The sequence below is a fragment of the Lepisma saccharinum genome, chromosome 29 (assembly GCF_977018435.1).
Source record: "Lepisma saccharinum chromosome 29, izLepSacc3.1, whole genome shotgun sequence".
Taxonomy (NCBI): domain Eukaryota; kingdom Metazoa; phylum Arthropoda; class Insecta; order Zygentoma; family Lepismatidae; genus Lepisma; species Lepisma saccharinum.
Window position 1 is genome coordinate 39629941 of NC_139257.1, and position 15124 is coordinate 39645064.

The following is a 15124-nucleotide window of genomic DNA, read 5'->3' on the forward strand; positions in this document are numbered from 1 at the left end:
TCATCTGTTTTTGTTTTTTTTTCTGCTATGCTAATGACATTCCCCCTTCTTCCCAGGAACAGTTTTACACCTATTGACAAAAATCCCACATGCATTTCAGTACATGCACAAAAGCTTTCAGAACTCAGAAAAAAAGCATATCACACTCAATCTTCTACACTCTTGCAAGCTCACCAACCACACAACTCATGCATAAACTTACCACAATCTCTCTCATCCGCACTGTCTATACAATCAGGAACACCATCACAAGCTTTTGATCTTTTAACACATTTACCATCGCCACATACAACATCAGTTGCACCACACACTATGAGAATGAAAAACAAGCACATGATGTTCCCAAAATATATTTCAGTGAAGTTATGTCGTGGTTATCCAACCATCATCATAGATCTTTACTCCACTGCTTTTCTTATGGTGTACAATGTATCTCAAATTCTTCAATCTAACAATATTCCACATATAACAGTTGGGCTGAAAAGTTCGTAGGCTAACATAGTAAAAAATATTTTTTTGACAAAATTCGATTTTATTATTCAATATAGTTGCCTTTGAGGGCGATACAACGATTATAGCGGTCATACAATTTTTCGATGCCATTTTTATAGTACGATTTCTCTTTAGCCTCAAAATAGGCCTCAGTTTCGGCGATTACCTCTTCATCAGTGCTAAATTTCTTTCCAGCGAGCATTCTTTTAAGGTCTGCAAACAGGAAAAAGTCACTGGGGGCTAGATCTGGAGAATATGGTGGATGGGGAAGCAATTCGTAGTCTAATTCATATAATTTTGCCATCGTTTTCATTGATTTGTGACACGGTGCATTGTCTTGATGAAACAGCACTTTTTTCTTCTTCAAATGGGGCCGTTTTTTCGTGATTTCATCCTTTAAACGCTCCAACAACGCTATGTAATAATCGCTGTTGATGGTCTGGCCCTTTTTGAGGTAATCGATGAATATAATACCATGCGCATCCCAGAATACTGATGCCATAACCTTGCCAGCCGACTGTTGCGTCTTTCCACGCTTTGGATTCGGTTCATCACGTGCAGTCCACTCGGCTGACTGTCGATTGGACTCTGGAGTGTAGTTATGGAGCCATGTTTCATCCATTGTAATATATCGACGGAAAAATTCGTGTTTATTACGGTTGAATATCGCTAAACATTGCTCCGAATCATCAAAAGGATGTTGCTTTTGATCGATTGTGAGCACGCGCGGCACCCATTTTGCACACAGCTTTCGCATGTTCAAATATTCATGCACAATATGTCCAACACGTTCCTTTGAAATTTTTAAAGTCTCGGCTATCTCGATCAACTTCACTTTACGATCATTTAAAATTATTTTGTGGACTTTTTTTATGATTTCGTCGGTAACAGCCTCTTTGGGGCGTCCACTGCGTGCATCGTCTTCGATGCTCATTTCGCCTCCTTTAAATTTAGCAAACCACTTCTCAACGGTTGATTTTCCTGGTGTAGAGTCCGAATATTGTTTATCAAGCCAAGCCTTGGCTTCAACAGTATTTTTTTTCGCCAAAAAGCAATGCTTTATTAACACACGAAATTCTTTTTATCCATTTTTTCACAATAACAAAAGCTGCTTCACTCACAATGCTATATCTCACGAACTAATTATCCGGCAGCTGTGAAATTTATACATGTATCTTTTGAAGGTTAGTACTAAGTAAAAATCACATGGATTTAATTCTAGTAACGCCATCTATGAGTCAGCCTATGAACTTTTCAGCCCAACTGTTATCTACATCAGTATGTCAAGCATGCAGAATAATATTAATAACTTCATCTTACGGAAATAATATATCTTTACCAAATATGTAACATATCTTTGGCAAAACCTAATTGAAGTGAAATCTGTCTACAGTTATTGTTCAAAATAACAAGGAAAAAAAATATATGTACGCGAAAATGGATGTAACGGGTCATTCCATGTCAAATCAACCATCTGAACTTTGACATTTTCGGAAATTGATAATTTTTGGTGCAGTGGCAGGACCAGTAAAGTTGACGAAAACTGCAAAATTTCAGATTTTTCCAGTTCTTAGTTTCAGAGTTATTGACATTCATAAAAGCAAAAATCCCAAAATTTGACGACATTTTGAAACCTTTACACAGCTGCAGATAAAAAACAATTTGACCTAGAGAGCTCTAATTGGCGTCATTCTCTTCTGCTTTTAATGAGCTTTAATTTGAAATGAAACGTGACTGTTGTATTTGAATTTTGTAATTTTTAGGAAACTAAAAACAAAAGTTTTTGGAAAATCTCAAAACAACAGTTCTTAATTTTTTGGTAAAAATATATGTTTTGAAGACATCAATTGACTATTTGTGTGCAAAATTCCATAATGGGATGACAATAGCTTTCTATAGAATTTTTTTTTTTTGTATTGTAATATGTGTGAAATTTGCTAAATATGTTGACTTCCATGTTAACCATAACTTTAGTTGAGTAGTTGATGTTGAAGTCTTCATGTTAGTCACTTTATAATTTTTGGACTACAAATAATTTGAAAATTTGTAATATTTATCACTTTTAATAACAATGTATTGGTACATATTTTATAAAAACTTCTAATGGCATATAACAACCTTAATATATAAATTTGAGGAACTTTCAGACTGCAGTGCAACAAGCGACACATTTTGCTTGTCCCTTGCATGTTGCTCGGACTGGGTCTTTTTTCAATAAAGTGCATCATGTCACTTCGGTCTGTTGTTCTTGTATGCATGGTGAATACTTGGTTATAGACTTACAAAAGTAAAATAAAGAATGTAATAATACTAAATTTTGGAATTTCGGAAGATAAGTTGGTCCGGGAAACCAGAGCCTGAGTTAAATTCCGGGAGATGCCCAGTCATTCCGGGTGGGTTGGCAAGCCAAGGTGTGACAGCAATTATTGTGTTCAGCACTGTGCTCAACTATAACATCCAATGGTATGGATAGAGGCACATCATTTTGGTAAATAAAAGAAGTAAAATAATTTAGCACATTGCGTACACATTACAATACAAAAAAATTAATTTACACCAGAACCAACAGTCAATTGATGTATTCAAAGTATATATTTTAAAAAAAAAATTAAAAAAAAGAAAAATGGTGTTTTAGAGGTTTTCAAAAAAACTTTTATCTGAGTTTCTTAAAAATTACAAAATTCGAATACCACAGTCATGTTGTATTTCAAATTAAAGCTCGTTAAAAGCAGAAGAGAACGACACCAATTTGAACTCTCTAGGTAAAATAATTTTTGATCTAGATCTGTTTATAAAGATTTCAAAATTTCATCAACATTTTCGAATTTTTGCTTTTCTGAAAGTCAATAACTCAGAAACTAAAGAGCCATAAACAAAAAAATTCTAAAAAATCCTAAAGGTTCACAAATATTTTTATCGGTTCATTTGACATGGAATGACCCTAATATAAAATTTTGGAAGTTCTAATTTTTTTTTTGTAAAGAAGACTACCTTACAATAAAAGTGTAAGATCAAATAATTTGTTTCAACAAAAGAAAAATTCTTTGAATATTTTATGTGTGAACAATTTCCGTGCTATTAACTTACTTGGTTAGATAGTAACTACTGAATTACTGTGTGCTTTATTGTTAAGGCTAATCTCTGTTATTTTGCAATAATAGCTTTGTCAACCTACAAATGATTTGTGCTTTAACATGGTGACATCATTTTTTAAAAAATATCACAATGATTGACAAATCATCACCAAAAACTAAATAAAGGTTCACAGTTACATGCGATTTTCCAGTTCCTTGTCATAAAATTTCATTCAAGTTTTCTTGAACCAACTTGTACTTGAGACAAAGTGTGAACAGGTTGATATGCTTGAAATGATAAAAGATAAATTTTTCAGGCAGGTAAAATGCTCATGGCATTTGATTTGTTGCTTAGTTAACAAATATGTCACCATCAAATGATGGTGCTGATAGAATGGCTGTCATTGGTTATGCAATCGCCAAAAGAAAACAATAGCAGAGGGGGTGAATTTGGGTGGCCAGAATTAAAGTTACCCAACTCAGAGCCCTCTGTAGCCTGTTTGAGGCATCGTAGAACTCTGAAATTTCATGAATCCACTATGCAGACCATGGGGAAGCGGATGGCGATAAAAGAAGAATAGTTCAATTTTCCGCCACCAGGTTGAAATGTGGCACTGTACTTCCATGATGGGTTGCAATAATGACGTAAACTGTTCCAATTGGTTATGGATTTGCCTTTACCTTGCAATCTTGCAATAAACGAGATATTATTTTCTCGCAACTTCCAGCCACTAACAAGTCTTTCTAATTAATAACAGCTAAATCATTTGACGTGATTATTTGTACAACCCATCATGGAAGTAGAGCACCACATTTCAGCCTGGTGGTGGAAAATTGAATTATTTTTTTTATCGCCATCCTCTTCCCCATGGTCTGCATAGTGGATTCACCAAATTTTAGAGTTCTACGATGCCTCAAACAGGCTACAGAGGGCTCTGAGTTGGGTAACTTTAATTCTGGCCACCTGGTATCTGTGTATAAATCAATATTACACAAAATTGTAAGGATTTCAGTATTTTTCAACTATTTTTTCCTGATTAATACTTTATCATTGTCAAACTAGAAGCTCAAAAAATGTTTTAAAGATGTCTGTAAGTTAGTCTTTAGTCTTATGTACAAATAACTCTTCAACTGACCCCTAAATGTAGGGGACTACTCACACAAATATAAAATATGTGAACCACAAGCTCGATGATAGCTTACAAAGCTTTAAAATATGTCAACCATTACTGACATGCCCAAGCAATATATTATCAGAAAATACTTTGTATTCATATATCTTACACAAGATAAAACATTAGCAGTTGAGACTTCCTGTCTTCAAAATTATATCGCTGCTACAATGTTTAAAGTACACTAATCATGCATATCCCAGCAAACGTACACAAAACACACACTTTGCTCCAATCTCAATCAACTAACATGCATCCTACTAACTAACTGAATTTACACATAAAATTCAAGCATCAGTAGAAAGACTTTAAGCTTTCCTGGCAACGAATGATGAAAAGATTCTCTCGGGCTATCGACCAGGTGAGTTGTGGAAAAGATTCCAAGCTTTTGAGAGCTAATGTCACTCTCATCTTCAGGGTAGAAGTGCAGTTCTGAATGTCAACTCTGTGTATATACGTTTGTGGATTCACGAAGAAAAAGATATCTTTATTGCGGCACAGGGCTCGAACTGAACCCAGCTTGGATAGCGTTAGTTAACCGGAAGCGCGCACACAGCAGACACACCACCCGATTGGTCCACCATATTCAGCAGGATCTCCACGAACGTATATACACACCAGGTTGACACTCACAACTGCACTTCTAACCTGAGGATGACAGTGACATTAGCTCCTGAAAGCATGGAATCTTTTCCACAACACACCTGGTTGATAGCCCGAGAGAATCTTTTCATCAAGTATCAGTGTTCTACATATGTTTCAATTACCAAATTCTATAATCAAACATTATTTTTATAGTTTTTCTTGTATGTACGTATTGCTTGCATTCTAGAATTATTTCTTTTGTAGTCTACGGTTATTACAAGCATAAAAAAAAAGTTTCAGAACACACGCTCCCTTCATCAGACATTGACAACATCCATTGTATAACGGATTCTCTTTTTATTTAAAAATTCTTAACTATTATTATAACTGTATCTTTAGTCAAACTAAAAATAAGTGTCTAATGAAGGGAGCATGTGCTCTCCTGAAACGTCACAATGAAAAACTGTGTTTTTATGCTTGTAATAACCGTACACTACAAGAGATCTTTAGGCTAATCATGATGAAGAAACTGATATCAGAGAAATATTGCAAAGGATAATTATTATGATTATCATTCTGATGACTATATGATTCTGATTTTGGATGCTTTGAATTGTTGATGGAACTAAATCTTGGAGCCAGTTTAGTGGTTCTTTGTGGTTGATGGTTGTTCACTTTGCACTCCTTGATTTTCAAAAAAATATGTAATTATTTCCAGTAAATCTAATCATAATGTAATTAAAATGCAAATTTTCACTACAATTTTCAATAGAATTTTTCCTGGTCAAAAATTCGAAGGCAATTTCTGAGGAAGATCATAAAATGTTGATAATAACATAAGGTGTTATTACTATTGATAAAAGCAAAAGTAGTGCATCGTTTTGGCAGTAGAATGATTCGAGCTGCAATATTAAGATTTTGGTATATTGACTTGTGTGTTGACAGTTGACAAGGGAAAGCCACCTGCTAGAAAGTTCCAGAACAACTTTCTAAAAGTCTGGAGGGAGTAATGTTTGTGTATATATAATGCCCTGTTTTTGTATCTTGTTACATTTGTACTTGATACAGAGTCTGAAGAAGACCTTGCTAGAAGGTTGAAACGTTATGTTTAGTTTCTTTTTAATAAAATAAATTACTGCCTTGGTCAACATATTTCGTTTTTCATATCATGGAAACAAGGCTTAATAGTGTTATAATTTTTTCTTGTATGTATGCATTGCTTGCATTGTAGAATTATTTCTCATGTAGTCTACAGTTATTACAAGCATAAAAACATAGTTTCTTCTCAGGAAACTGATTCTCTGAAGCGTTGTTTGAATCTTGGAAGTTGATATTTCTGGAATGTACACACACCTCTCTCCCTGTAATAGATGAATAATAATTTTTCTAAGAGAAATAATTCTTCAATGCAAGCAATGCATTCATACAAGAAAAATTATTATTCATCTGTTATGGGGAGAGAGGTACATTCCAGAAATATCAAATCAAGATTCAAACAACACTTCAGAGAATCAGGTTCTTGGGAAGATGCAAGTTAAACAATATAGTGCCACATTTTTTGAAGTGGAAAGTTAAACTGTGTTTTTATGCTTGTAATAACCGTAGACTACAAGCTAAATAAGTGTTAAAACAGTTTAGGCTAATTTTAACAGCTCTAAATTTGACCTGAAAAAGTTGTTTTGTTTCTCCTATTTCTGTATGTTTTTCTTGTATGTACGCATTGCTTGCATTGTAGAATTATTTTCCTGTAGTTTACGGTTATTACAAGCATAAGAAATTTCAACGAAAAACTGTTTTCTTATGCTTGTAATAACCGTAAACTACAGGAAAATAATTCTGTATGTTTCTATCTTATTTAGCTTTGTTTTTCTGCCAGTCTTGGCTCATCATAATGATAAAGATGAGTGATGAGTAAATGAAATAGATGAATCAAGACTACAAAGAATGTCCATGACCAGGCTGTGACTTAAAACCATGAACTTCAGAGGTAAGATCGGAAGTCCACTACTCAATGTGTTTGTCCTCCAAGCCAAAGTTTTGTTTCTTCTTTCTAGTGGTAAGTAGAAGTGTGGGGAAGGAATTTGTGGTTGACTGATTTTTTTTCTTTTAAGCCTACTTTATGCACAGATATGCTAATCAGGACTAGACCTACAGTTTAAAGTGGGATCCAAATTACTGTGCAACGTGCCACCACCACCTGGGACCCCTTCATTTACAAGACAAAGTTGATACCACTATACCATCGGGAGGCCTAATATTGTAATGATGCAACTGACTTTTGCAATCGAGTTGTCTATGTAGAACACTGAACTTGAGAGCACACAGAGGCACAATAACTTCAAACAAGCATGACTATCGTGCACATACAAAAACGACACACACTATATGTTAATAAAGAAAAATAAACAAAGACACACACCACTCTCGCAATTCTCCTCATCACTCCGATCTGTACAATCTGTAATTGAATCGCAGACATAGTCTTTATTTATGCATGTACCGTCTCGGCACTGGAATTCGTCAGGGCGACATAACCCTAATAGGCAAGAAAGCAAAAGTAATATTACTACCAGTTAATAAGAGGACTGCTACAAGAAATTAAAGTAATATATCTAGCAATGTAATCAAAAGGAAGATATCATCATTTGACTTCGCAGTTACTTTGAAAGTACAGTTACTAGATAGAATATAACTTGTATAACATATTTTGTGTGTAACTCCTTTTTCCTTTCACTGATGACCAATAACTTTACATGTTCACTTAAAGCATAGTTCATGACTTGTGTCAAAATTATTTACAATAAACACTGTAAGTGATAAATTTTCATTTCTATTAGTTTGGGAACATATTTGATTTTTAATAATTTTTCCACTGTTCCAACATCCTTCAAGTGATAACAAAAAGATCGTGGAAACTGAAAATATGTTCAAAATCAAAATATTTAATTGTTGTTTGAAGTCACTTTATGCACAGAAAGGCTAATCAGGACTAGACCTCAGTTTAAAGTGGAGTCTAAACCACTGTGACATGTGGTACCCACCTGGTACAGAAAAAATAGTACTCCCTGTATCAGCGAAACTGTATAATTCTTATTTGTTCTATTAATTTCAGTGGCAACTGCCACCATCCTCATTGGAACTAGTTGTACTATTGCTTGGCATGCTACTATTGTTTGTAGTTCTCCAGCTGCCGCTAGGTGCGCTGTTGTACAGACGTAAAGTTAAGAACTACAAACAATAGAAGCACGCCAAGCAACAGTACAACAAGTTCAACGAGGATGGTGGCAGTGGCCATTGAAATTAATCGAAATAAGAAAAAAACAGTTTTGCAGATACAGCGAGTATTAATTTCTCCATATTTATTTCTTACATGAATACAACTACAGTAAAACCTCATTAATCCAGACTAATGGGGGGAGGCGATAAGTTGACCAGTTTAACGAAAGTTCGGATTATCTGAAATAACCTAAAAGAACAGTAGAAAGTGCATTAAATCTCAGTTTATAGCAACAAACCACGTTTATTATGGTGTATTTCAAGGGCATAGGCCTACAGACATTACAAAGTCTCCAGGGAAGCAGAATTTCATCAGTGGTTGACTGCTTTTCCTTTTGGTAAGTTCTCTTGTTGACTTCAAATTTAAAACCTTGCATTCCGCTTTTTTTTCTTCTTCTTTTGCCTGTCTGGATTAACGAGGTTTACTGTACATCAGGCTTTCCCTAACCTATACAAACATGTGGAAAAGTTTCCTATTTGCCTCCTGTATTGCTGCTGAGGCTTGTGGGACATCATAAGACATTACTACTAGTTTTACATGGCAACTATCTTCCTTCATGATTACATTAACATTTGTACTAGACGTTGAATTACGGACAAGGATACAAAGCATCTACACCCCCTATACTACTGCTATGAAATAGATGTTTCAACTTTATAATACAAAAGATTAACACAGACTGCTAGCACTTCAAAAGAAATCATGACATTGTACTGACTACACACTTTACACTAAATAACACCATCATATGCATGCAACTATATCACAACTGAAAACTTTAATTATCTTCAAAATTGCATTATTATAAACTTTCAAAACAACATACCGGGTGGTCCAAAAGTCCCGGAACGGTCACATATAGTGAGAAATACACATCGAATCGGAAAAAGAAAAAAATACGTGTTTAATAAGTGAAAGAAAGCTATTCAATGATATCACACTTGTTTCCCCACCCCTGCCCCCTGGGGGTGGGGTGGGGGGCAACTGTGAAATTTTAAATGGAAACCCCCATTTTGTATTGTAGAATCGGAAAGAGGACTTCATTCCGAGTCCAACGAGCTATCAACCATCCTCCTAGCTCAATTAGGAACAGAGATAGGGCGATTTTAAATTTTCGAAAAAAGTGAAAATTTAAAAAACCAAAAAATTTAATTTTTTTTCTCTCCTCGAAAATTTTACATCGCCCTATCTCTGTTCCTAATTGAGCTAGGAGGATGGTTGATAGCTCGTTGGACTCGGAATGAAGCCCTCTTTCCGATTCTACAATACAAAATGGGGGTTTCTATTTAAAATTTCAGTGTGATATCATTCAATAGCTTTCTTTCACTTATTCAACACGGTATTTTTTTGTTTTCTGATTCGATGTATATTTCTCACGATGTGTGACCTTTCCAGGACCTTTGGACCACCCTGTATGACATTTTTCCGTAAATTTACGCTACAGCTGTTTACCAAGAAATACTGATTAGCATATCACTAAAGGTACACAAACTAATACTTCTTTCACACAACCTTGTCATCGTGACACATACATCAGCACCAGCATCCAAAAAATCATCAGAGTTTGAACCAAAAATTGAAAGATTACAACTCACATTAATATAAGATTATTGTGTAATATTGCAGAGAGAGAGTTCTAACGTAGTGTTCATCTGAACTGATAAATAGTTTAACCACAAATTTCTTCACATATCTGCTTGATTCATGTACAACACAGGTACCTTATATTTTTCTCAACAGATAGCAGCATATGTTCATCAAACAGCATGTGTTCAATACACACAGCACGATAGACTTTTCTGATAAAGCGTATATTCATTTTTAAACAATAGTCTGCTACTCATTCTTATGTGAGTGTGATTGAAGAATTTGTGGACAAACTTATTCCAATGTGAAACCTCCACATAAATCACCAAGGGGTGAACAAGCACCCCTTTGGGGTCACCTATGTGTGTCCAGGATCTAAGGATGCTCCTGGCAGGGCCACCCCTTAACACTGATGAGCCAAGCTACATAGTATGCAATTTAATATGGTTAGTGAATTGTTTTCAGAATATTTATACAGGATTTCACAAATGTAATGTTAAGCAAATTCTTCATTGCTATTTCCACAGTCTTTTCTTTTACATCCTAAGAGAAGAATTTCTGCAGAAGCTGGAGCAGACATTATTATCATCTGTGCTGGCCAAATGTAGATTAGAACTCTACAGAATAGGTTGGGCATGAAGATGAAAACTTTCCTCCTGAAGAACCATATTGCTTCAAGTTCTTCACAGACCAATGCGTAAAATTGTTATCAATTTCATGGATAAGCTTCTATAAGCAGACACCAATGACATTAACATACACCACTCTTCATTTTCCTTTATTCAAAAACTAATTATCAAAGTGGATCCACTGTGCAATGTGCTCCAATGGGAACCAAACCTAGGACCTCTTGATTACAAGGTCACCGTGTTACCACTATGCTATCATGGAGGCCAGCAAGAATTAATTGTGATGAATACCAACAAACAATAGAAATTCTACGTAGATTTTAGGCGAAAAATGTAGGCTCAACCAGGACTTGAACACGGGTCTCTTGGCATACTGTGCTAGAGGCATGCAAATTTTGTTTTTGACGAAAACACGAAATATGAAATAACATGCTGTAATGTTCATTTTTTTCATGTTTCTGAAAGGTGTGAGGTGCTTTTTTCTACCCAGTTTAGTCACGAAATAATGCGAAGTGAACTGCAAAACGTGAAATATACTCTTAAAACACAAAATTTACTGTTTATATACCGACGTGACACTTTCTGAAGTCTGAAGTATCCTGTGAGTTATGCAATTCACAGAAAATGGATTAATTCTGCTGTAAATATTTGAGAAGCAAAAATGGACCACTTTACCGAGGAATAAACTTAATACTCTGGTAACTATATAAATGTGCTATTAGAAGGGGTAAGTTTATTTTGTGTAATAACTGCAGTTTTTAAATCAAATTTAGGATTATATTCACAATTTTAAAACCAAAATGTCATTTTATATAGCACTTTTGATGTTATTATTCACCGCTATAACACCGAAATTTTATTTTATTTATCGCTTTTGAACCCGAAATCGAGTCTGTTTTTGTACCGAAATTTTGCTTTTTTATTTACCAAAAATATGTGTCTCTATACTGTGGCATTGTTCTACCACTGACCTACCGAGCCACCAAAGCCAGCTCAAGCTAAGAGCAAAGCTAACATAAGCTAAGAGCGAAGCCAGGCAGGCACAGTAGCTCAGTGGTAGAGCAATGGCATGGTATGCTAGAGACCCTTGTTCAAGTCCTGGTCGAGCCTGCATTTTTTGCTGAAAATCTACATAGTACATCTCCTGTGTGTGCATAATTTGACGAATATAAATTCTACATAAACATGCAATTATGCTTTTCAGTACATAAACTATACAGAAAATCAACAAAATTTGTAACTTAAAAGAGGAACTCGCAATAAAAATAAAAAGAAACATACCACAATCAATTTCATCATCACTGTTAGGGCAGTCTGAATTGCCATCACAGCGATGAGACTGGGGAATACAGCTTCCGTCACCACACTGAAAATCTGACTGTGGGCAAGGAGCCACCTCTCCTGGCAACACAAAGCACAAACTAGCACAAAACATTATGTTAAAAAAGCATAAGCTAACAGCATAATTAATATGCAAGGATATTGTGTTCAGTTGGCATATATATGGTTTGCAAATGATGAGGATTTGTAAGATTATGATTGATTGATTTGTGTTTTAAGTCCACTTTATGTACGGAAAGGCTAATCGGGACTGGACCTACAGTTTACAGTGGGATTCGAACCAGTATGTGCCTCCACCGGGTATCGAAATCGGGACCCTTGATTACAAGGCAACGTCCAACAGACTGCAATGACATGTATGTTGCTATAGCAACAGTTAGGCTGTAAAATCTTGATCAAAGTCATTGGTGTGCCCAAAAACGACACGTCAAGATTTTAGAGTTATTTTTTCACAGAATGAAGCACCACAACACTTTGTACTGCTTGTAAGGTAAGTGTTTAATATTCATTAAATATGTAAAGTAGTTTAGAGGGAGGAGGTGAGGGGATACTTAAAAAGAAGTCTAATGAAGCAATCGAGTGAAGCGAAAAAAATATTCCTCTACTGCAAAGACACTGGATCTCTAATCACCGACCGCTGCGACGGCAAGGGTCCCGGGTTCGAATCCCGGTCGGGGTTGGTTGTTTGTGAATGTCCATTCATCAATTTCATTGTTTCATCACTCATCCCCATCTTCGCAATTTAGCCAAGAGGCACAAAACGCGAAGTAAAATAAACTAAAATCAAATCTAATCACCCACCTTTTTCGAGTGTAAATATTAAAACTTCAAAGATAAAATTTTTGCAGCTCTTAGGGTAACTTGGAAATCTGCTTCGTTATTCTATTCCAATTGACTAAGTTTAGTTGATTCAATTCAAGACAGTAGGGGGGAAAGAAAAATTTTTATTATACAGTATTCATACCAAATTCTCCAAATTAAAAGATATCAAGAGATACCTCACTAGCTTGGAAGCCTAGTGCTCCTGACTTTTGATCTCACAACTGACATACGGCGATTCAAGTCCAAACCTGAGTACGGGTGTTCTTTGTCAGCGGCTACATTAAATCCAATTTAATCTAACTCGTCCCCATCATTGGAATTCGCCAATATGTGGCAGAAAAATGGCACAAAATAAGAAAAAAATACAAATATGGTAGATACCTTGGGAGTACTGTTCCAGATTTACTTTTGACTGAAAGGATGTAGTAATTTGAAAAAAACTAACAACAAATTTGGAAATGCACTTGGTGGGGCTATGTGTGTGGAAGATACTATCATTATATCATTAGTGAATGTATGAAATTTAAAGCAAAACTATGCATATTTACACTGCTCGAAAAATCTTCTTCAGAGCTAGGTGGGAGCTCTGAATATCAGGCGCCAGGAAACCACCTACTAGCAATTGTGCACACTATGGTGTTTCAAAAATCGCACAACCCAAACTTTAAAAATATATATCTTGAAATACATAAGATTTTTCTGCATTATAAAGCCTCATCCATTGAGATATTTTTCAATGCTAAAAAATTATCAGTTTACGCCACACAGAAAATTAGATAAATTAATTACTGGCGGAAGGCAGTGTTAAATTTCTTCCAGAAATGCATTTTTGAGTGAGAAAAATATGTAATAAATTATCAAAGGGTCATAATTAGATGTCTGATGCCATGTCAATCTGTCATTTGCGACCAATATTGATCACGTGCAGCATTTCATTAATTTTTGAGTGGCGATTTTATGGGTTGAACGAAAAAGTGCCATTTATGGGGCATATCCTCCGTAAATTGCCAGTAGCAGGTCAAAATTTTGTCAACAGACGCACGCAACATGTCGTTAAATATTGACCATACTCCATGACATGGGTTAGGTGGCAGAACAGCCTCAGGCTGAACCTCGCCCACGCAAATAAAGAATCTTCCAAATTTCGTACATATTACAGCAAAAGATCACAGTCGCCGGGCTGAAAATTTTAGTCGGCATGGTGACCTGACAACTGCGATTTTTCGAGCCCTGCATATTTATATTGTATGCTTGCACTATAATTATAAATTAGAAAATATTGGAATTACTTAGAGTATAGTATAGCAATTGTGGTCGTGGTGGCTCAGTCGGTAACGCATCTGAGTACCATGCTAAAGATCCCCGGTTCGATCCCCAGCCGGTTCAAATACTGGAACTTTTCTAACGGAAGCAGACCCGGCGCCCAGCCAGTGTCGAATGACATGGGTACTGGGGGGGAAACCCTGGGGGGTTTCACGACCCGATCAAGAAAGTGTGGGGTGGTACCCCTCACACCCCCCCTATACGTCTTCGTGGCATGGTGCTAAGCACAGGGGAGCACTTTACTTTTTTACTTTATAGTATAGGGATTGGATCAAAGTAATATCAACCTATCGGACTCCCATTATACAGATTCATTTCATCTTTTGTAACGTTTTTAATATTCAATATTATAAACTCTACAAAAGGTGAAAATTGACGTAAAATATAGTACAATTTTCGGCCATCAGAGACCGCTGTCCTCGATTGCTCGACCGGTGCTGCCTCTCGCGGAGCACTCGGTATATATGGGCTGGACGTAAAACCACACAGTGCAACAGAGGAGCTGATACTGACTGGAACGGAACTCGACCACTCCCCCTTTGGTCACGAGAAGCCAGCGAGAGACGTACCTAGCCTGAGGCCTGCGAAGACGGAAGCCTTCATTGCTCGCCACTCGTAAAATGGACTGCATCTAAGGGAATAATTACGGTGATTGGAGTGCGGCATTGCAGGACCATTTAGAGGCTGAACTTTTCTGTTATATAGGTACGTAAACTCTCTGCTGTGCTACAAGAACTTTATAATTGTGCCAACGTTCCAGATCGTTTCCCCCCCCCCTTTATCAAAAGTAAAGTCTATATTAATCTTTTTACATTAGTCTTG

General features: G+C 36.0%; 1 protein-coding gene across 19 annotated transcripts in view; it reads right to left on the reverse strand.

The window, feature by feature from the left end:
• Nucleotides 1-15124, reverse strand: part of trol (terribly reduced optic lobes) — a 1072318-nt gene that overhangs the window by 280407 nt on the left and 776787 nt on the right. For 15 of the 19 annotated variants that reach the window (XM_083114888.1, XM_083114893.1, XM_083114886.1 and 12 more), the window contains 3 exons: nucleotides 12098-12217; nucleotides 7743-7859; nucleotides 203-310 (listed from right to left, as the gene is read on the reverse strand). The exons of 3 other annotated variants lie outside the window; for them this stretch is intronic. In XM_083114888.1, coding sequence (XP_082971014.1) covers nucleotides 203-310; nucleotides 7743-7859; nucleotides 12098-12217 — 345 coding nt within the window. The remainder of the gene's footprint in view (nucleotides 1-202; nucleotides 311-7742; nucleotides 7860-12097; nucleotides 12218-15124) is intronic. One more of the 19 variants, XM_083114885.1, reaches the window with a different exon arrangement.